Below are 24095 nucleotides of genomic sequence, written 5' to 3'. Positions count from 1 at the left end.
GTTAGGCAAACATGTTAATGGCATCTGTGAGTCCTTATATCAACACAATGATTATTATTCTCTCACTTATCCATTAGCAAAAGTAGTTAAAAAAATTTATTTTAATATAGTTTTTACCCCGTTTGTCTCAGGCTTCAAAGCCTTCATGTTTTATCCTTACCCTTTAATAATTTTCCTGCTTATGTCGTGTCTCCATCTCTCCCAGGTTGTGCCCTGAGCTGGCTTTTCTTGGCAGTAAGAGGAGCATGTTCTGAAAATTGGGCTCGAATCATACCCCAGCCATGAGCCACAAGTATCAGGGAGAGGCAACGGGGGAAGGCAGCGAGGAACACAAGGAGGTCTCAGGGCCTCTGAGGAGCAGGCAGCCCAATGGGACCACTGGAGACCCTCCTGTACGCCGGTCCTGGAGACCATGTCAGATGCTCAACCAGGATGGGGAACTGAATCCCCATCATCACCATCACCCTCCTCCTCACCATCACCACCACCATCACCACCACCACCACCCACCTGGAGGTCGTGGACCGCCTCGGCACCGCCGCCGGCCTCCATCAGGGCAAGGGCAAAGTCAGCCTCTGAGTCCGGTCTCTGCCCCAGCTGCGGTTAGTCAGGATGCTGACCCACGTCCTGTCCAGCAACCCCGCGCTGCCGTCACTCGCTACCGCCGTCACGGTGACCCTAACCCCAGACTGAGAAGTCACAGACAGCGGCAGCCATTCAGAGAGGTTCAGGACTCCTCACCAGGTGTGGAAGAGAGAGAAGGTCCACGACAGGTACAGGTGCAGGAATCATCCACAGCTGATCCTGTAATGGACCAATCACAGGACAGGGAATCTTCTCACCAGACTCCCATTGCTGTTGTTACACCCACCCACCTTGCATCTGGTGCTGCACCCCGTGAAGTACAGCTTGACACTCACAATGCTCCTCCTGATGATCCTGAAGAAGATCTCCAGGAGAGTAAAATGGAGTGTGAGCAGGAATCAGATCTTAAAGAGGATCATCAAAAGCAGGAGAAGGTAGGGGATGAAGATGGAGACCACCGCCCAGGAGAAGGTCACTCTGGCTGCGGGCATGATGAGAAAGCTGAGGAGTATGCTGAGAGGGTGGAGGAGGATGAAGAGAGAGTGATGGACAATGTGGAGGAGGATCCTTCAGCTCAGGGAAGTGAAATCACAGATCTCTGCTCTGACACGGAGAGTGCCGCCTCACTCAGTATGGATGGACCTCTCCACAGCCCGCCTCCACTTCACTCACCAACTCCTCCTTCCTCCCCTGATGTTCCAGCTTTCCCCCAGCTGGACCACTTCGGTGAGGATGCCAGTATGAGCCCTCTACCCGATAATGACCTGCCACCAGAAGAAGAGGAGGATGAGGATTGCTCTGAGTCATGCTCGTTGTCCCACTCCACTTCTTGCTCTGAATCTTATCCAAAAACCTATGCAGACTTTTATACAGAGTCCCACCAAAAGTCTTACTCAGAGCCGGTCTATGAGTCATACTCAGAGTCAAAACCCCATCCCAACTCTTTTCCCGAGCCGCTTAAGACCTCCTACCCTGAGCCAAACAGGGAACCTCGCAGGCAGGCCAGTCAGAGGACCAAGGCTAACAGGGGCCACCAAGAGTCTCGCCAAGAGCCCTTTACCCCCCACAGACAGGAGAATGTACAAAAAGGAGCTCTGCCCTCCCCCATCGAGGGCTCCCATCATGTCCCGAGGCAGGCCAGAGACCGGCGCTCACAGCGCTCCCCTCTGGATCGCTCTGTTGGCTGCCGGCTGCACCACTATGACGGTCAGTCTGATGGCGAGGGAGGCAGTGCCGATCAAAGCCCTGTCACTAAAAACCGCAGGCAGCCACCCAGACAGCCAGAAACCCAAGCCAAGACCCCTCCATCTGGGCTGAGCAGTTCAGGCGAGGCCCAGGATGAGCAGAATACAGAAGGTGCAAAGGGCTCAGGTGACGCCATTAGCCTAGCGATTAAAGACATCAAAGAGGCGATTGAGGGGGTGAAGACGAAGACGATGCGCTCCCCGTACACACCTGACCAACCTGTGGAGCCGATCTGGGTGATGAGACAGGAGGTCAGCCCCACAGAGGATATGTACCCCCTGCAGACTACAGGTGGCCATGTTAGTATCCCTTCAGTTACTTTATTAATTTCACAACAGACTGAAAGATGCAGTTTGATCGACTCAGGGGAGTAGATCAGTTTAGCCTTTTTATTTTCATGTTCCTGCTGTTTTGTTTTTCCACAGTGAGCAGGTTTCTCTCGTGATGGCAGCAGATAAATATAGAAGTCATTAAACAGAAACAGAACAGAAAGCTGAATCTTTTTAGGGATCAGCATTTTAAGTACAGGAAGCCATCCAACCGCACTATCACATGACAGTGCAGAGATATAGAAGACCTGCAGCTTCTTGGTTTTTGCCTCATTTTCTTTGATTTTTCAGGACTTTTTAACATCTCTACCGATTTTTTTTATTTATTTTCATGCTTCTTCTGTTTCATCAGTAGCATCTAATTTCATGTTTCACACATATTTTATCAGCTCTATACACATTTGATGCATTTTCTTGTCGTTATATGGTAGTCTTCAAATAGATTGTGAGCTACATACTACCAGGTGCACATAAAAAAAGCAATACTTGTAGAAACAATTTTATTTTCTTATTAATTTGATTACTATTCAAATATTTGAGAAACTTGAGCATCAGTAAATATTATCTCACACTGCTATAGAGCCACTGGTATCTATCATAGTCACCAGAGTTGAAATCATGAAATATTTTGTCCAAGTCTGTTTGAGTTCTTTACTATTAATCTTATATATACCCCTACCAGAAAGCACATCAAATCCATGATGCACTACTACTCATGTGCCCTCAAATTATTTATGCCAAAATTCTGAATTTAAGTAATGTGATTACATGTAATTTTGTTACATAAATAAATTGTAAAAATGTTATTTAATAGAATCTGGTCAAATGAAATACGATTGGTTGGTATTCATTCAGTTATTCCAAGCATTTTTCCCTCAATGATTAATTATTTGAATAAATAAACTTTTAATTTTGTGTATTTCAGTTGCATTTTACTAAAAAAAAAATTAATCCTTCATGTTCACGTTAGCAAAGAATCGTCTTTTTGAGTGTGCCTCAAAGTGTTAATTATCGCACCTGGTGGTAAGGTGGTATGGCACAGAGTAAAGTATTAATTCATGATATTGGCGCGACTTAGCTGAGATAGGAGTTTTGTCTAGCCTAGCATGTCAACAGGAGGCAGGGGGCAGAGCAGAATTAGGCTGGTGCTGAACAAAGATGGAGAAACATATAAAGATCATTTTAAAGCAGTGATAGGTATTTGAAAAATATATTTTAAAATATTATTATGTATTACTGCTGTTTATTTTCCACAGTGTTAAAGGGGATCTGTTGGGCTCAGTTCCACCTCTGTATTTTTGGACTCTGCTAGAGCAGCTTTGCATGATTCACAGTGCAAAATAATCCATATTCATGGTCCAGCCCCTCAGTTCATCTGCTGTCTGTCCAGTCATTATAGACATCTTTCTTCTGATTGGCTGCCCCTGATAAACAGAAAGTTTGAATAGTGCGTGGGTGGGGCTTTGTGCCTGAGATCACTATATAAAGCAGGGATTTCAGACTCCTTTTAAATTACATAATTCATGCTACATACAGCAACACTTTGATGTTAAGTGGGCTGGACCAGTGAAACTACATGATTAATGTGTAAAATTATAGTAGTAGTTCTGGTAGTTTGTTGCCCAGACTGTCCTGTGAGTTTTTGTTAATTCTTAGAAAATGTTACAGTTTAAAAGTTTAAAATTTTGCCAGGCCAATTTTGGCCCCTGGGCCTTACTTTTGACACCCCTGATATAAGGGATATCTACTCCCACTAAATAGAACATTTGGTACTTACAGTATATAGGACTTTTAAACTCTTATCTGCTGAGCCACAATCACACTGCACTCATTTTAACAACAAATTCCATAAATAAGAAAAAACATAGTAGACTGTCTTTAGGGCTTGACTGATGTCATCAAGTGATTTTTCTGTGGAGCGCTGCACTGATAAAGTTTTTTTTATCCTTTCCAGTTAGCTTACATTGCTAGCTCTCATTTGATTTTATGGTACACGTATTAATGCTTCATCCTGACCCTTGTATCGAGTTGCAGTTTCACAGGGGTTTTTCCTGTTTCTCTTTTTCCCCTCCCACAGTCTTCTCCTCACTCACCCTCTGAGTCAGCTTCTGAGTCTCCGAGCTGCTACACCTCAGCTCCAGTTCGGGATCCGGTCAGTCCCCTGAGGGTTGATCACTCTTCTAGAGCACCCAATCCCCAAAGTTATCACACTGGACAGTCCCAGCACAACCATCACCACCACCTGCACCAACAAGGCCACCAGTCACAGCAGAGGGATGCCGCTAGGTCACCGCAGACATACACCCAGCCACAGCCGTACCCACACATGCCGCCTAATCAGCATCAACAGTGTCAACATCAGCAGCAGCAGCAGCTCCCCTCTCAACAGCCACAGACTCAAGCTCAGCAACAGTCACCTCCTCAGAAGCCATCTGTGCAGGAGGTGAGAGTTTAACTTACCAAAACGCAGCTTTTTGTTTTACCCAGTATTAAGTTTCTGTAGATAACAACCGACTGATATTTGGAATAAATGTCACATGAGTTTTATAAATGTGGGTCATAATAAGGCTAAGAAAGATCTTTGGGTGTTTGAAAAAGTGTTACAGCCTGTGCAGGTTTGTGGAAAAGGAGGGATAATATTCTGAGAAAAGGTCATATTAAAGTCATAGAAGTTATGAGAAAGGAAACTCAGTAATGCAGATAAAATGCAGATTTACAAGAAATAATCTCAGATTTATGGGGGAAAACTTGCCAATGTATGAGGTATAAAACTAAATGTATAAAACTGACATAAAGTAAACTTACAGATCTACTAGAAAAATGTTGCAAATTTATGAGAATAATTTACAAATGTAGGAGAAAAAAACATCCCACAAATTTACTTGAAAGAAACTCCAACATCTAAGAGATTTAAAAAGTCACAAATTTATAAGAAATAAAGTAATTAACTAAAAAAACTTTTGAGAACATTTGAGAGAGAGAGAAAAAATATTAAAAAAAAACCCCTCACAAATCAAATAGATTAAAAAGTCACATATTTAAGACATAAACACACAAATTTACTATAAGAAAGTTTGCAAATTTACGAATAAAAATTTACCAATAAGGAAAAAAAGGTTAAAAAAAACTTCCACCATATTTATAGCATATTGCTCTTATCTCTAGTTCTTTCCAGTAACATTCCTGCGACCCCTTAAATGAATCTAAAATGCCATCGTAGAAACACAGTAAGACTCTAGGGTGATGATAAATCTTGCAAAGGCCTGCATCTCTTATAAGGTGTTCATCTGAATGTGAATGAGTCAGTGGAGACCTGCAGCGTGTGAGGAGAAATAATAAATGTTTTTTTTTAAATTTCCTGCGCCTTCTCAGATTCGCAGATCTCTTCCACAGTTTCCCACGTTTGTAGACGGTGAGTGATAATCATATTTTTATTCTCAGCTGAACCTCTGTTTAGTATTTCTCATATATCAGATATTTATTTGAAAACATGTTAATGTACATATGCAGCGTTTATGTGTGTTTTTCTAACAAGTGCATCTTGTTAAATGCAGTCCCGGGACCGTGTGACCCTGAAGACCTTATTGATGGCATCATCTTTGCAGCGACCTACATGGGCTGCACCCACCTGCTGTCAGAGAGGACGCCCACAAAGAGCGCCCGCATGCAGCAGGCCCAAGAGGCCATGAGCAGAGTCCGAGTAAGAGCACGTTTCATTCTGTGTTCACATCACAGTGAAAGGATATGAACAGGAAAAAAATGTGGCTTTCCCTTTGTAACTATTCTTTATGTAACAGATACCTGTTATTAAGGCCTATCTAGGGTAAAATAAGACTTATAGAGGGGTTTATATTTAAAATAAAACCAGAAATGTCAAGATGTGAGTGAAAAACTCACAGATGCTGCAGTGGGTAACCACATATTTATTTGGTATTGGACTAACAATCACGGAGATCTTTTCCAGCTTCATAGAAATTGGACATGACCCTAAGGCAGACTTTCCCAAAGTGTGGGGTCCGTCCCCTAGGGGGGTGCAGAGCCATTGCAGGGTGGGCGTGGTATGAAAAGGGGAAAAAAAAAAAACCCAACAACACTTGGACACTGCTAGCACGGGGCGCCTCCACAAACGCAAAGCAGGAGATGAAGCATGACTGAATATGTTTCCAAACCAACTTCATTCTAAGCCAAAGACTAGAAAATATGGTGAAGCAAATCTTCCCTTTGGCTTCACCTGCACAAGTGCCGAGGTAGGTCTCCCCTGCAGAATTGGTTTTCCCTTCGTCTGGAGCAGCGCTGGGCTGTTTAAATCACGGACAAACAGTATCCCACATTCTTGATTTTTAGTTCACAAACACTTGTTGTAATGACTAACTACTCCTGACATATTGGAGATGTTAGCTCTTTATACAGTAAAGTTACAGTGGGATACAAATAATATCAGGCTGATCCTGCCATGATTTGTTCCCCCTGTCTAAATCACAGACAAACAGGATCCTACAGCTGTTTATGTTTTTAAACCCATTTTGTACAGAGAGGCATTTTTTGAAAAATGTATTGATAGCAATGTTGAATATTATTACACAGGAAAAAAAACAACTACACGTAAAATAATCACACCGTGACGCCTCTGCCTTTCTAAATGGAGGGACAGCAACTGTGTGTGTATATGTAAGCGTGTAAGACCTGAAGATAGAGACAAAATACTGTTAATCTGACTATCTGTCATTCTGCCATTCAGCCTAATGTAATGTAATGTAATGATACCTTAATCAAGCCATGTAATAACAACATGTGCCAGAACATGCAAAAGTAACATGGCAAGACTCAGACAGTGAATGGACTGATTCTTATATAATGCTTTTCTACTCTCCTTGATTACTCAAAGTGCTCTATACAACATGCCACATTCACCCAATCACACACTTCCTCTACACTGAGTGCTTCCTAACTACATTCATACAAATTCACATTCTTGAGATGCAGACTGGAGGAGCCAGGGATCAAACCACTAACCTTCTGATCAGTAGGTGACCTGCTCTACCTGCTGAGCTACAGCCACTCACTGGCAAAGATGAGTAAACCCTCACTAGGTTTTGGATAAAATGTACACTCACAAACCTGCATTTGAAATGTTGGCTACCATAGCAGTATAGTATTGCAACATGGCATTTGGGTCTTCTAACTAAAATAGGAAAATAGGAACATAAATAGTGCCATCATTGCCAGACCTAGCCCACATCTGGGTGACATACACTCTGCCATGACACCGGTCAGTCAGAAGTGCCAGCTTGATGCCAGATCCGGGCCAGACCTGTTTTCTATGGGCCTGGGCCAGAATAAACCAAACCACAATCGAGCCAGATATGGCATGCCATCACATAGACAGTGCCATCTATGCCAGGCCTGGCCCATATCTGGATGACATATGTCTTTACATGCCAGAAGTCAGCCAGCAGTGCCGGCTTGATACCAGATCCGGGCCAGACCTGCTTGCTATGTGGGAACCTTACAGTAAAACACTCCCAACCTCTAATCTGTTGGTGGAATCTGTTGATTCGTGGCCCTGAACACAACGTGTGTTCGGTCTCATGTATGCAAAATTAAAAAAGCTCAATTTTAAAGGGTGCTGGGGTGAAACAAGAGGGTTGGTAGAGTGATGAGAGACCAGTTCGAGTCCTAAACATCAGCTGGTTTATTTTGAATATGTTATTAATTAAAATGGGTTAATTATGACTAAAAACAGCTTAGTTAGATTTAGAGAAGGATCATGGTTTACCTTTTCCTTTAAAGTCATGTTTTCTTGGTTGACATGGTGACACATCCCAGCTTCGCCTGGACTTCAGAGTGCGTGTACCGCAGACACAAAAGAGCCTGTTATTGCAGTATATTACTCACGACGTTGCACTGACTGCCATTTCAAAAATGTTTTGTTTCACATTTGATAACTTGGATGAGTCAAGAATTTTTGTGTATCTGTAACTGCTGAGCTAACGTGCGCATGTGACACGTTCATGGCATTTGCGGATTGATGAGGTTGATTTTGCCAGTTTTAGAGAGTGAGGAGACCAAAAAAAAAAAAAATTTGTGACTGACTGTGAGTAAATTTAAGACTTCAAAGGAACTAAATGTTCCCTAGAGGTCATAATTATTTCTTGTTTTACCATGAATACAGGGCCTCACAGCAACAAGGTCCTGAGTTCATTTCCACCATCAGTGTGGCGTTTACATGTTCTCCCTGTGTTTGTATGGGTTCTCTCTCCAACTTCCTCCCACATTCCAAAGACGTGGGGTTAGGTTAACTAGCAACTCCAAATTGCCCATCGGAATGTTTGTATGTCTCTGTATTTTAGCCCTGTAACAGGTTGGCAACCTGTCCAGTGTGTGCCCTGCCTCTCGCCCTAAGACAGCTGGGATAGGCTCCAGCCTCTATGAGATGAGCAGAGCTTTGTAACATGGTGCTTTAGCCTGCTGGAAGCATCCATCAGACGGGTACCCTGTGATGATGAAGGTACTGACATGGTTAGGTAGCCTGTGGCTTTAAACTTATCCTCCGGTATCCTCCACAGTTTTATACCACCGTTGCAGGCCTGGAGCACTGATACAAGGCAGGACAGACCCATGTTTTCATGTTGTTCACATCAAATTTTAATCTGAACATTCAAATATTACTGCAGAATTGGAACTCGTCAAACCAGGAGATGTTTTTCTAATCTTCTGTCATCCGGTTTTAGAAACTGTTGCCTGAGTTTTCTGTTCTTATCTGACAGGAGAGTCACTCGGTGTGGTCTTCTGCTGCTGTAGCTCATCTACTTCAAGGTTTGATGCGTTGCGCTTTCATAAAGGTTATTCTGCTTGGTTGTGACCAGTGTCTATTTGAGTTAAGCATTTGCCTTCATATTGGCTTGAAGCACTTCACCGATTCTCCTCTGATCTCTGACGTCAACAAGGGATTTCCAGCCAGAGAACTGCCACTCACTGGATATTTTCTCTTTTGTGGACCATTCTCTGTAAACCCTGGAGATGGTCGTGTGGAAAAATGATCCACGCCACGTTCAAAGTCACTTAATCGACCTTTCCTCCCCATTCTGATGCTCAGTTTGACCTTTAGCGGTCCGTCTTGTTGCTGCCATGTGATTAGCTACTTAGACATTTGTGTTAATGGCCAGTGTATCTAATAAAGTGGCCACTGAGTGTTTTTAAGTTATGGAGTGTGTGTTATCTTACTTAACAGACATCTGTGCATTCTCCTGTGTTTATCCGGTGACTGATGAACAAAAATGTGTCTTGAGTAAATTAATCCCCACTTATCACATTCTGGGTGATATTTCCTTTGAGGTAAGGTCAACATGTCTTTGGGCACCAAAATGTTTTACATGCTGGAAAAATAGACATCAAGGATTTCAGATATTAAAGCCACAGTGCCCTGATTCAGAGCTGCATTTTCTAATGCGCCTTGACGCATCATTGGAGATGGAACTGAGCTTTGCTGTGTATTTGGGTCTTTAAAGTCAGAAGTCCTCAGTGGGCAACACAGCAAAAAGTCCCCGTGTGTGTGTGTGTGTGTGTGTGTGTGTGTGTGTGTGTGTGTGTGTGTGTGTGTGTGTGTGTGTGTGTGTGTGCGTGCGTGTGCAGTGAATCAACCACAGATCACTGCTTCTGATCCAGAGCCGTACAGGCTTCCCCCCTCAGCAGTACTGGATGTTATATAAACTGTGCTATGAGGCTAGGAGACCTCACTTTATTCTTCAGTCACAGTATATGATGTCAAATAGGGATCACGCAAATGGGGACGTAATAAAAGGATAAGGAATAAGAGGATGTTAATTTAAATGTGACTTTTTGGTGTTACTGTAAACATGAGAAAAAAAACAGATTAGCCCTTTCTTTCTAATGCAGTCAGTTAAATGGAGGTGGTGTCGGGGAGGGAGGGAGTGAGATGGCTCCCAGTGACAGCGTGGCATTCAAACGTAGAGCCATCTGAGTGTGAGAGATGAGTAGTGAGACGTGAGCTTTGTGAAGAAGTAAGTTGGAGGCAGGAGGAGGAAGACAGGAGCTGAGCCCGGCTCTGCGCTCCTCTCTGGATGGTTGACTGATAGTTTGGGGACGTCGCCTCTGTTAATGTCTGAGAAACCTACAGAGAGGGAGAAGGTCAGAGACTGTGAGCTGATGATGGGGATGTATGAGTCATTTTATTTGTTAGAATGGGAAAGAAAAAGAGAGACAGGCTTCTGTCTAGTAAGCTGGATGAGCTGACTGTAAGGATGCTAAATCTGATGCTGTGGCTTTTTTAAAACCTGTACAGCTCTCTGTAAAACTGACTTTGTTTTCAGTCGTGTGTGTGTGTGTGTGTGTGTGTGTGTGTGTGTGCGTGCAGCTCTTCCACACACATTTTCTATAAAATTGCATTTCATGCAAAGTGAGTACAGTAAGCGTTGATTCTACGGTGGCTTTATGCATTTAAGCTGCTCCAGTTACTGAAGAAAATGAAAAGATCAGATATGAAAACTGATACTAGATCAACTTAATAGGTTCAGTGTCTGTAGCTGATAACAGTTTTTTTTGTGCTGTACATAATAATCTATAATATAATGTCTGATTAAAGAAGGCTTGAAAAATTAAATATCAAGTCCATAGAGTGTGTACTAAAAAATGGAAATAACCTCACTGACATCACCCATGTGGCGTAGAAACTAAATATCTTGTCAACTATATGGTTGAAGTTTTTAACTATGCAAAAAGGAGTCTATTAATTAGGTATTGTTATATTTATTAGTTATCAAAAACAAGAACATTTTTTCATTTTTTTAAAAACACCTTCTTTCAAAGGGAGCCTTTCAAATTGTATGTTCCTGTTGTTGTTGTTGTTGTTGTTATTAATTTTATTTATTTATTTATTTATTTTAATTATAGTAAAAGTTAAGCATAGAATCCACATGGGGACTGTTTACCAAAAATTAAATAGCTGAAGGATAACTTTACTAGTACATGCCCACACCACAGCAGTTTAGCATCTTTGTGCTGCTGTTGCTGTTCATGATGAAATGAAAATGATCATGAAAATGCTTTCATATGCTTTCATATGTTGTTATGGCTGCATAAATGCTAAAAATGAGTAGATTCAGCCTGTTGCTTGGTAGTTGCCAGGCAGCGTGATGGCGCCATCATGTACCGTGCATCATTAAACATTTGTGGATCAAAATTAGAGCCTCTTGTTATGATATCAAACATTACAATTATAGCCTGTTGGTAGGTGGTTACTAGGCAACACAATGGTGTCATAATATCTGATATTGATAGGAACCTTCAAGAAGCCTAAGAAGTACCCATTTGCAGAGTTAGGTTTTGTACAAGGTGCTGGTAGACAAACAGACCGAGATTGTGTGTGTGTTATAGTAGAATAATAGAGTTATCAGTAAATAGTTTTTAATTCAGAAATGTTGGTATATTGGTGTGTGTCGTATTTAATGGAGGGCTGGTTTGCAGCAGACAAAAAGAGGTTAAAGCTGCAGCAGCGCTTGTAGTGTGAAGTTTAACTTTATTACTTAATCAGCATTTCATCAGGGTGAGGATGACTCCTGGTTTTGTAATGAAGCTCTTCTTCATGCTGCATGTGTTGCTGGAGCTGTAACATCTTCAGACTTTATGTTCTTGTCTATACTCCTTGAAGGTAAAGTTAAGCCAGAAAGCTCTACTCTGCTTCTAGTGGCCAAAGCTGAACAAGGATGCTTTATGTGGTGAATGGTAAAAACACTTTTTAAAATGTAGTTATTTCACATGAAACATAAGACTCTAGATTTTATTTTCAGTCATCAATTTTGGCTAGTGCCAGTTACCTAACCTCTCATCCATTTGTGTCTAACATTTGAACAGTGCAATCACTTGTAATCTCTAGAAATAAACCGCTGTTGTTTCTGTGTGAGGCTGTCGTCCACATGCATGCTTAGTGTCTCCTAATTTAATGTGGGCAGAGGGATTTGTGGAAAATATCCCATACCAACTGTTGTGACTGTAACTGTGATTTGGCAGCACGGTGGCTCGTGCACCAATTCTGGAGCACAAACAAGCCATGATATCAGTCATGATATTCCATTAAAAATGATCAGGAATGGCACAAGAATCGACACATGAGCTGCAGTTTTCAGATTCACAAACATTTTTCTACTGTGAAATTAGTTTATAGATGCAGCTTTGCTAACAAAGCTTTTCATGGAACTCTCCTGTACAAATATGGTTTCCTATGGCTACAAATAATCAACACAGTGGCAAAATGTGGAGTCCACAAAGTAATGGCTGATGTCAGGGTGGCTATGTTTACTTTCACATCTTTTTCAGAGTTAAATAGATGAATGGTCTGTTTGAGTTCACCATAGCACTGCAACAGCAGCAACTGGAGGTTGTAAATGATTTTATGATTTCTCACTGTGGAGTCATCTCTATGCTCGTCCTGTTAGAACTCAGTGCAGCATTTAACATTGTTAATGACAATATTTTACTACAGAGAGTAGAACACACATTGGTATTAAAGGAAGTGCACTGCAATTGTTTGACTCATATCTGTCTGATTGGTTTCAATTTGTTTAGGTAAGTGGGAAGTCTTCTTCATATACAACAGTTAATAATGGAGTTCCACAGGGTTATGTGCTGGGACCAGTACTTTTTTACATTATACATGCGTCCCTTTGGTAATATTAAGAGAAAAACATGCATACATTTTCACTGCACCCAGCATTATTAATCATGAAACCAAATGACACAATTCAGTTAGTTAAACTATAACCATCTCTTAAAAACATAAACACCTGGATGACCTCTAACTTCCCGCTTCTAAATTCAGACAAAGCTGAGGTTATTGTACTTGGCCCTAAAAAACATTCCTTTTTGATAAAGGATATTGTTAGGGCTGGATCAGGTGACCCTGAACCTTCCTTTAGTTATGCTGCTATAGGCCACTTTTTCAGTGGCCTATAGCCTTCTTCTATATTGTATTTAATCATTAGCAATCAATGAACTCTGACTCTCTCTCCCACAGTGTGTCTTTTGTCCTGTCTCCTTTTGTCCTGAACTCACCCCCAGCTGCTCACGGCAGCAGGGCACCCCTCCCTGAGTCTGGTTCTGCTGGAGGTTTCTTCCTGTTAAAACAGTTTTTCCTTCCCACTGAGGCAACTGTTGGTGTAAATTGATGCTATATAATTGAATTGGACGAAAATAAAGGTTACACAAACTGGATAACATATTAGAGCCACCTTTATTTTTGTTTAAGCTAAATCAACTGTAGTCTGAGTCCACATAAACACAATGAGCCTTCTGATTTCACAGACTAAATCCTTGATCTCTAAAGGGGATCAGACAGGTTTGGATTTTTTAGTTTTTTTTTTTTTTTTTAAAGAGCAAATGGTGGACACAGCAGCATTTGGAAACCTCGAGTTGTGATGAGGCATCTGCTGCAAACACATGAGGTCGCTCGTCTTTCTTCAGGGTCGTTTGTGTCACACTGATGCAGAGAACACTTTTGATAATGTTTGCTGCAAACGCCTCTGGCATCCCACTGTTGTCAAATGTGATAGACAGTAACATCACTGTCCTCTCTCTCACACACACAAGCACACGCAACATACCCCTTTAAGGTTCTTGTGTCCCTTGATTTGGCATTTGGAATAGAGGCAGTCTACAGTGCATGATCCGGTTAGTTTTTGTGTTTGTCCACTTTTTCCTCAAATCACTGCTGCCTTGATTTGTATTTCTGAATTGCTGTTCTTTCTGATCACTGCAGGCAGCTCAGAAACAGGCGAAGAACAGGAAGAAGGTGAGTTTGTTTTTCATTCTGCTTATCTGTGATTGCAATGCATTATGCAAAATTTGTGGCCAGGGATGACGACAGAGGAGAATGGCCATGCACGCTTCAATTGTCTCTGTCTTATTCGTTTGTTGAGTGCAGATTAGACCAGACGTGACTGTTTGCTTTTGTCAATCTCATGAGCAGCTGTTAGATTTGGAGGTTCTGGACAATCGTGGCGCCCGCTCTACTCTCTTTGCTGCTCTCTATCAACCTGTTGCCTCCTCTGTTCACTTCTTTCCTCGGCTATGCAGAGCCCCGACGACGAGGCTCCATCCACTGCTGAGGTTGATCTATTCATGTCCACACAAAGGATCAAGGTCCTCAATGCTGACACTCAGGTATAAACATAACATTTATTATTTTGTTTTATATCAACACCACAAAATTACAAATTTCCCTTGCAACACTTTCCATACTTCTATTAAAACCTTTAGTATATTAGCAGCTACCACATCATATTCATCATTTAAAGCTCACGTTATCTGTGGTGTACCGCAAGGTTCAATTTTAGGTCCTTTGTTTTTTATTTATTTTCTTAAACTAGATTTGATTTATTATTCATTTTATTTTTATTATGCAGGGCCTGTATTTACAAGTGACTCGTGTATTTGTCGTTACCAGGAGTGTTTAATGGACCTGCCCCTGAGGACAATCTCCTACATAGCTGACATTGGTAACATGGTGGTCCTGATGGCCCGAGGGAAGATGGTCCGGTCCCGCAGCGCACAGGAAAACCTGGACAGCACAGCAGAGCAAACCACCATAACCCAAGATGACAGAAGACTGTACAGAATGATCTGCCACGTCTTTGAGTCTGAGGATGTGAGTTACTAGTGGTTTTTGTCAATGATTAAAACAGTGGTCCTCAAAATCTGATTTTATTTAACTCCAAATTCAACTTGGATCACCTTTTTATTTTTAGGGTGTAGGGTCTTTTTCGCTTTTGATGTAGGGCAGGCCATAAAAGTTATCTAAGTAATCTACTGCAGGATATCTGCCTCTTAAGTCTGAAAACATGTTAGATTAAATTTCCCCTAAAACAGCTGTAAAAGTCTTTGAAATGTAATTGTAATTTAGTATATCAATGGGTCATCGCATTTTGCCTTAAATTTGGTCTGTTTCTGCATTGTCTTCTTGCTGTACAATGGTATTTGTCTCTCCATTAGGAGCTCCAATATGAACTTTTATTGAGAACAATTTAATTCTCATCTTATGTGTTTCTGGTGCTTTTGTGTTAAGTTAGCCTAACCATAGCTCTGCAGCTAACCATCATGTAGCAGATCACTATATGTCAACTAACCCTCCAAGTGTTGCTGTTCAGTTTACCTTCAGAGTTTTTCTCTTTCTTTTTTAAGAAATCAACTTTAGCCAAAATATGGTATTATAACCCTTAGACATCTACTAGCTAGGTAACCTACTGCTAACTCATAAATCCTTCAGGCTTGGACACCTTGAAGAACTTCCATGCTGATTATTTCATCAGAATTTCATAAACTCTCAGTGGCAGGTCAAATCTGGCTTGCCTTTATGAGCTGAAGGAGCATTTAAGGGAAACCCAGGGTTCAACACCAAACCACTGATCTTCCGATTGGTAGAAAGCCCACTTTACCTCCTGAGCCACAGCTATACTCAGAAATAGAAAGAAACAGAAACAGAAATCTGATTGGATAAATAACACTAAAATAGCTCTAAAGGGGAGAGTTATTTATAGTTTGCAGTTTAAATCTGCTTCCATTGTTTCTAAAAGCACAACTGATGTCAGCCTTAACCTGAGAAGAAAGAAAATATTTGTATTTCATAAAGGACCGATCCAATATTAATTATGGACAAAATTAAAAACTAAAAAGTGGGAGAGCTTAAAAATTCTATATGTTCTTTTGGGATTTGGTTTTAGAATAAAATGTTATTTTTAGGGTGGGGAATGTCTTTAAAGGTACAGCTGTAGTGAAATGTTCTTGTTCCTTATTATCCGTGATTGATCTCTTTCTCTCAGGCTCAGCTCATCGCTCAGTCCATCGGTCAGTCCTTCAGCGTCGCCTACCAGGAGTTCCTCAGGGCCAACGGCATCGACCCCGAGGACCTGAGCCAGAGGGAGTACAGTGACCTGCTCAACACTCAGGACATGTACAACGACGACCTCATCCACTTCTCCAAGTCGGAGAACTGCAGAGACGTAAGTCAGCCAGCAGGTGGCGGCACAGTCGGGAGGTTTTAATCATCATCGACAGGGACACGTCTGCATTCGCAAGATAAAAATATTCCACTCTGCATATGGATGAATCTTTCAGATAAAAATAGCAACACATCTCTTTAATTCAGGTCAGGCTATTAATGTTTTTCCTGCTCATTGTGTTGTTAGTTTGCCTCGCAGTGCTGTTACATGAGCATCTGGTTTAGGAGTCACAGCTGCATGACAGTTGTACTGAGAGATGACATTTTATTAAAAAGAGCAAACTCCTAACCTGAGTATAAAGGTGAATTTGTGATGCTCGACCTGTTCTGACCTCAGAGCCTCCTCCCTGCTTTCGCTGCCTGCTGTCATCTCACATTTTTCAGAGTTGTGTGGTTGGCGGCGAGAAGCCCGAACTGGGAGGACTGTGGTAGATTTGGATTGGTGAAGGTGACTGTTGATATGTGTCCAAAGTGTCTCTGTAAAGTTCTTTTTCTTTGGTGTGATTCACATCTTAGTTTGATATAAAGTCCACAAAAAAGACAGAGGGGACGCTTTTAATCAAAACCTGCAGGAAGTTTTATTTGACTGTATCTGCCCCTCCATGCACATATGTGGAAAGGATAACGGTTGAGAGCAACTGCAAATTTCCCAGCATTAGTGAAAACAGACGTATCTGTTTATGGTGTTGTTGTGAAGCACTTTGGTATACCCTTGGTTTTAAATGTGCTATACAAATAAACTTGTATTGTATTGTATTGCATCATTAGTTAAGTCAGAAACAGCATGAGGAGTACGAAATGGAGGACATGAATTGAAGGTGGGCTGCAAAGTGGCTTGCAGAAGCAGCAGATTAAATGTTACATCCTGTTTGAGATTATCCAATCCAGTGTTCAGGTGGATGTCAGTTTAGCTCACAGACTGAAGCCAGTGCTGAAGTGCCATAAACCTGCATTCGTATCTAGTGGCCAGCAGGGGGCGTCCGGTTATAGGGAGGTCTATGGGATAATGGCCTTTTGGCTCCCTTAAGTCTTTCTTTAAGCACTTTCTTGAGAATTTTGTGGTCTCAGTTGCACATTCAGGTCTTACTGAACACAACGGGATGTTAATTTTGTAATTTATGGCACACACTAGGGTAAAAATTAGGATAAAGGTATGTTTTACTGTGTGATTGAGAAATTGGTGTGCTCCTTCACTTTTCAGACACACCTCACATTTGGATTTAAAGCACTAAGACGTCCATCTTGAGGCTTCATTAACACATACAGCTATGCATATATACGTTCTATATCTGAGTTTGATTCCACAGCTATTTGCTGCTAAATTGCCTAAAACACTGTAGTCCAGGCTTCATTATCCAAGTCATCTGGCTGTTTGTTTGGAACAATCTCAGACTAACAAAGATCCGCTCCCTTATGTGGCTGAGAGCTCTCGGAAGCCTGAGCCCCTCCTCACAGAGTTATAGCAGATATCCGACTCCACTGAGAGCAAATTGGGAGTTTCAGTTTTTTTAAAGAATTTTTAGGGGCCAACAGAATCTAAAAGAGCGTTTCACAGAGCGAGTGACAAGATTTGTTCTACTAGAATCCCTGAAATGCAACTTTGAAGCTGTAAATGAGCATTATTTGGTATCTTTAAAGAAACTAAGGTCATATTCACGTTCAGGTTTACATCGAGAAGCAAAAAGGCGAGATCCTCGGCGTGGTGATTGTGGAGTCTGGCTGGGGGTCAATCCTCCCCACAGTGATCATCGCTAGCATGATGCACGCCGGCCCAGCGGAGAAGTCTGGCCGACTCAACATCGGAGATCAGATCATGACCATAAATGGTACAAGCTTGGTGGGTTTACCTCTCAGCACCTGCCAGAGCATCATCAAGGTACGCTGCTGCTCTCTCTTTTCCACCTTTCATCTTTTTTTAAACCCCTTACAAGCAGAAGGGGTTCTTAAATGTTTGCTGGATCTGTCTCATATGTCTGCTTGCTGTTTCCCCAGGGTCTCAAGTCTCAGTCCAGGATCAAGATGAACATTGTCAGGTGCCCTCCTGTCACCATGGTGCTCATTCGCAGGCCGGATCTCCGATACCAGCTGGGCTTCAGCGTCCAGAATGGCATAGTGAGTATCTGAAGCTACTGAAACTCACTCGCAGCTGCAGGGAACAAATTAAATGAATTGTCCTTCTTGTCAAATTCTTTGATTTGGTATCGGCTGTGTCCCCACTAAGCCAAATCCCTCTGTGCTTCCTTCCTGTGTAGATCTGCAGTCTGATGAGAGGCGGTATCGCTGAGAGAGGTGGCGTCCGCGTCGGTCACCGCATCATCGAGATCAACAGCCAGAGCGTCGTGGCGACTCCTCACGAGAAGATTGTTCAGATCCTGTCCAATGCCATGGGAGAGGTAAATACTCAAAATGGCCACATATGTTCTTTTATTTACCTCAGCAGCAAAAAACATGTTTGAGACGTATCCTAAAATATCTTTAACATGTAAATTCCCGTTTTATAGGCCTTCTCGATTTATTATTGAAACTGTCTCAAAATCAGCCTCAGTTCCATCAGGAAAACAGCTGCAGCTGAAAGACTTGCTTCAGTGAATGCCTTCCCTCCTGCATCAATATTTCACATTAAAAGCCTTTTTATGGCTTTAAAGCTGTAATCCCAGGGTTCTTTGTGCAGCACAGCACCATTTCACTTTAAAGGAGACGCTTTATTGTCATTTTCAGCTCCATATTTAAAGTCTTGGACTTTACTAGGGCAGCTTTGCATGACTTACAGTTGAAAATAATCCTTCCGTTATATGATATGGGTGGGTCACGCCATGAAAAACCAATCAGTAAATTCCACCTGGTCCTATCGGCATAAACCGATTTATCTAGCACAATAACTTTAAAGTTTTGCCTCCTCACTGAATATGAGATCATTCCAGATTTCCTCACCCTGTCCCTAACACTGAGCCCATCCTACGGGTGAGACTTATTTCAGCCCCATGAATTCTCAACCTTACTCTTTCAGTCATTACCCAGATCTTCACAGGTGGCTATAACTGGGGGTCAAAACTTGGATGGACAGCTCAGCTCTCTGTTCAGCACAACAGTCCAGTACAGTAGGTGCACAACCAAGTATAAGACATGAGTGGTGTATTCATGAGCTTTAAGTGTTTGGTGGCCAGGCCTGGAGGAGGTGGTCCCAGAGCCCACTTCCACGAGTGGTTGTGCTGTGCCAAGACTTAAGTTTCATTAGGACTTCCTTAGTCTAGCCCCTCCCCAGGGACCAGTTTACTGTAGGAGACCCTATCAGACGCCAAGACCAGAAGTACACTTAAACCCCTACACCACAATTGGGTAGTTATTCAACAGGGTAGCCTTCTGTAATAAAATATTTTTCAAATGAGCGATCGTGGCTCAAGAGTTGGCAGTTCATCTTGTAATCAGAAGGTTGCCGGTTCGAGCCCCGGCTCCGACAGTCTCGGTCGTTGTGTCCTTGGGTAAGACACTTCACCTGTTACCTCCTGGTGGTGGTCAGAGGGCCTGGTGGCGCCAGTGTCCGGCACTCTCGCCTCTGTCAGTGCGCCCCAGGGCAGCTGTAGCTACAATGTAGCTTGCCATTACTAATGTGTGGATGACTGAGTGTAGTGTAAAGCGCTTTGGGGTCCATAGGGACCAAGTAAAAGCGCTATACAAATACAGGCCATTTACCATTTATTGCCTTCCAGTGGAGAAAATTCACAGATTAATCAACTCTGGGCCCTGAAGAAGGTAAATGTTTGCATTCACTGAAACAAAGTACATCCCTGGTTGATACTGGCCTAAACTGTGTCACAGTTTAACACAAACAAATGATGTGACAACATCTTTAAAAAAGAAACTATTGTAATTTTCTACAAAAAGTTATTCTTGCATGGAAAAGGTTCATTTAAGGAGAGTTTAGTTTGCTCATTGTACTTTTTCCTTTCTGCTCCAGATCCACATGAAGACGATGCCTGCAGCCATGTACCGTCTGCTGACAGCACAGGAACAACCTGTCTACATCTGAACACACACGTCTCGCTCGACACATCACTCCCGCCTGTCTCCGTTTTAAATCCCTTTTATCCCTCCTCTCCCTTCCCTGTTTGATATCACTTGACTTGCCTTAATCTGTACAGTTGACTGTCATGTAAACATGTACATCTCCAGTGTGACAGCAGAAGGCAGATTATCTCACTAGGCCGAGTGTTAATGTGACGTTTTGTTTGACCAAAGAGAAATTTGGGATTTTCTTGTGTATATTTAGGTGGAGAACAGAGCCAATATTAGCTTTGGTTTAAATAGCTGTATAATCTCTGAATGTACTCTAATCATGTTGGACCTATAAAATGTCAGGGTGACACAAGTGATAAAGAGTTTAAAGCTGAAGTTGTAAAGGTTGCATGTATAATTCTGCAGAATAAACTAAAGGCAGCAGTCTGTGATGTTTGGTTTATTTTTGTTTGAAAAGTAGTTAAAACTGGACCAGTGGTGGAGTCGACCTTTACTCAAGTATAAATTTAGAACATTTTTTTCACTTGACTGATTGAAGTACACACTTACTTGCTTCCGTAGGAATAAAGAGGGCAGGTAGTAGTCACGTGCTGCTGACAAAAAGCAAGTGTGACCACCTCTATATTAGCTGTGTTTTAACACAATGTCACAATCTTGCCAGTGGATTCACCCCAAGGTCAGCGAGTGCAGCGCTCACTGCACTGCCAAGAGCTTCCTCTGAGACTCCATGGGCCTCGTTTAACACATTCAATTTTAGTGTTCATGACAGTTCAGTTAGAAAAAGGCTGAACAAGTATGGCTTGTTTAGAAGGGTTGCCAGTAGGAAGAGTAGTCTTCTCTCTAAAAGAACATGACAGCACAACTCAGGTTTGCAAAGCTTCATCTGAACAAACGGATCTTATCATTGGTCCAGAAGGCTTGCAAAGTGATCCATAATGCACACAGCCAGATTACGAAAGCCAAACATAGCCTCATACAAACTGTCAAGCATGGTGGTGGAGGGGGGATGATTTTGGCTCGTTTTTCAGCCACAGGCCTGGGCATCTTGCAGTCCCCGAGCTGACCTTGAAGTCCTCTCTGTACTAAAGTATCAGAGTCAAATGTGAGGCCATCTGACATCTGAAGACAATGAGCCCAACACAGCAGCATTTCTAAAACAAAAGCAACCCAAAAGCAAAGGTGGAACATGACACTCTGAATATGACTTTGTGTAAAAAAACAAAACAAAAAAACATTTATTTATTAGATTTTCCCAAGAGACTGTTGTGTAACACTCAGGAGACAAAACAAAACAAGCAAAAAAAAAAATAAAAAAATAAAATAACATTTAAGAGAGAGCGATAAACCAACATGATTGTCACCACATTCCCCAAACAGTAGTGCACAAACGCTGAACTGAATCAAGTGTATGAATATATATTCAAAATTTTCAACAAAAAAACCCATCAGCAATAAAAAAAAATAAAATAAAAATGTGATTGTCTCGGGTTGCCAGCAGCTAATAAAGAAACATAGCTCAATCACAAGTTGTCTGAACGCCTCGCTCGTGATACACTTTTTAATGAAATCTGTGACATCATTTACATGCTGGTCTAACACAGAAATGCTAAACAGGCAGCTGCACAGCTTCCCCATCTTATCCAAGAGCCCTGCATTCGCCAAAGTCCTAAATTAAAAAAAGAAAAAAAGACAAAACAAAGAGGGGGGGGGGGGGGGGCAATCTTTTGGTAATTATTACTTCCATGTCATGCAATGATGAGATACAGATGCTGCATTCATGCAATCCATCTGAATCTCCTATTTCTGACTTCGCATCTCTTCAGTGACTGCAATGCTCTTCTAAAGCAAAAGCAAAGAACAAAGGAAAGATGTTTCCAGTTTAAATCCACTCGTGTATTTCGACAGTGTGCAGTAACTGTACTGAAAATACTTTTCAACCTCTGCTTGGTTCAGTTTACAACAGCAGTTAAAACCAAACAAGTGCTTTTTAGGTAGAAGTCTATCTCCCGAGCTGAAATCAGAGCTGCAAGGCACTTGAGAATAAGCTGCTTCCCAGACTGCACAGCGGCGTGCTGCAGACGCAGGCGTCCACTTTGGAATGTGTAGTTCAGCAGGGGAGGTGCGATTAGAAGACAATTAACACCAGAGGAGCGAAGCATGTGGCGCCTCACAAAAACGCACAAAATTGGTGAAAAAGCTGAGGTGCAGTCCACAGAACTGTAACAGTGATTTGGGCGTGTGCTCGCTTCAGTTTCAGCCTCTCGTGTATTCACCATCACAATGTAAAAAAACTGCACGGTGTATTAATAACAGGCATCAGTTGTATTTTTAGCTGGTTTTAATTTTACATTTGTTACATTTTTATTGTGTCCAAAAGGTTTGCACCTGCTCCACGCGCAGCACTGATGGTATTCGGCAACTCAGTGGGATCAACAGCTATTTCTGTTGTTTCACATTAATTTTGTTTAATTATGAAAACCTGAAAAACTTTTTTATTATGATTTCTTGAGACTATTCCATCCATCACTCGAGGACAGGCAGGTATACCCTGGACTGGTGGCGCCAGACAACACAGTCAACCCATGGAACCGGAGCTTTCCAAGAGAGTCTACACCCACCTGAAGGTCCCAGCCAGGAAGTTCAAACCGGGGACTTTCATATTGTGATACAACAATCTTTCTACAGTCATGGTCAAACGTTTAGGTAGTAGCAGAAATTTTGTGCTTGTCACACTTTGCCGCTCCAGAATTTATTGAAGTTTGAAGTTGCTGGGCATTGACTCCTGGTCCAAATCCTGACTTCTGCCTGTTTGTCCACTCACTTTTTAAGGATCGACCATACTAAAAAAAACAAAAAAAACAAACAAACAACAAACAGCTCATACAGCAGCAATTTGGTGACGATTGCTGCTGTATGTACCATGTCATGGTGAAAATAACATGGTGCATTGTCACCATGTCACAAGGCAAAAGTGATGTCAACCCATCAAGACTCAAAGGTCAACAGACACGGATCACCATCCATCAGGATTTGGCCCAGAAGCTGATACCCAGCAAACCACAGAAAACAGCAGATGTTATGAAGAATGGGCAGATCTGCAAATACTCACTCTTTGCATAAATTTACCAGTAAAAGTATTCAAAGCGCATCACATATATAATCTAAATGAAAAAAAATTTGTGCCACTGCCAAACTTTTGGCCTCGACTGTTCTTCATCAAGTTTCACTTCATGTATTCATACTTTTGTGTCCCACCTGCAGAGGACCTAAGCAGCAGAGCATGAACCTTAAATTTAGGACACAATTGTGCCATTATAGTTAATTTGCATTGCTGTGTTTTAGGTTCTTTTTCTTCTGTCCAAAAAGGGAGTATAAAAATGTGACGTCTCCAGCTGTTTTAATGGCTTCAAGTGACGTGTTTACATTTCTTTTATGCTTCTTATCCTTCCAAACATTGGGCGTTTTACTGTGTGATGGTGACACACGGTAGGCACAAACTGAGTCCCGGAATAAAGGCGGGAAAATAAAATATAGATCACAGACACCAACAGAATATTTACATTGAAACATCAGCTGTGCACAGTTTCTGTAACGGCGAGTGGCAAAGGTAGAGCAGAGATATCTGTGTGTGTTTGTGTGCGTGGGGCACCACGCTTTCTGCACAACAAGGGACGCGAAAAGTGTCTGAAACTGACGACACGACAAGAAGTTCGAAGAGTTTTGATCGGTGATGATGTCACTTCCTGCTTTCCCAGCCTTACAGCTCAGTGTCTTTGTATTTCTGGGGGTTGTAATATCCTCTCTTGGTCTGGTCGGCCAGCTGGCGGCGGTAGTCGTCCTCGTCGTCCTCGTGTCCTCTCGACTCAGAGTACGGCGGCCTGGAGGGAGTCTGTGGCTCGGGGATGGAGCTTGAA

The 24095-nt window shown here is 42.1% G+C and overlaps 2 protein-coding genes across 7 annotated transcripts in view; one reads left to right on the top strand and one right to left on the bottom strand.

Moving 5' to 3' along the window:
* LOC146383446 (uncharacterized) overlaps positions 1–20607 on the top strand; it is a 26430-nt gene extending 5823 nt beyond the window's left edge. Inside the window, exons 2-13 of the mRNA XM_084934697.1 lie at positions 206–2129; positions 4237–4602; positions 5532–5571; positions 5714–5859; positions 13930–13962; positions 14247–14333; positions 14617–14817; positions 15989–16168; positions 17831–18043; positions 18160–18279; positions 18420–18560; positions 20123–20607. Of these exons, the coding sequence (XP_084790823.1) occupies positions 282–2129; positions 4237–4602; positions 5532–5571; positions 5714–5859; positions 13930–13962; positions 14247–14333; positions 14617–14817; positions 15989–16168; positions 17831–18043; positions 18160–18279; positions 18420–18560; positions 20123–20194 (3447 nt within the window). The 5' untranslated portion in view covers positions 206–281 and the 3' untranslated portion in view covers positions 20195–20607. The remainder of the gene's footprint in view (positions 1–205; positions 2130–4236; positions 4603–5531; positions 5572–5713; positions 5860–13929; positions 13963–14246; positions 14334–14616; positions 14818–15988; positions 16169–17830; positions 18044–18159; positions 18280–18419; positions 18561–20122) is intronic.
* Positions 20605–24095, bottom strand: part of tjp2a (tight junction protein 2a (zona occludens 2)) — a 36559-nt gene continuing 33068 nt past the window's right edge. For all 6 annotated transcript variants that reach the window (XM_084934691.1, XM_084934692.1, XM_084934695.1 and 3 more), the window contains one exon: positions 20605–24095. In XM_084934691.1, the coding sequence (XP_084790817.1) occupies positions 23939–24095 (157 nt within the window). In that variant the 3' untranslated portion in view covers positions 20605–23938.

Source organism: Perissodus microlepis, chromosome 7 (assembly GCF_051167445.1).
Source record: "Perissodus microlepis isolate ML-2025 ecotype Zambia chromosome 7, ASM5116744v1, whole genome shotgun sequence".
NCBI lineage: Eukaryota > Metazoa > Chordata > Actinopteri > Cichliformes > Cichlidae > Perissodus > Perissodus microlepis.
Note: the sequence above shows the minus strand (reverse complement) of the source record. Positions and strands in the feature narration are given on the sequence as shown.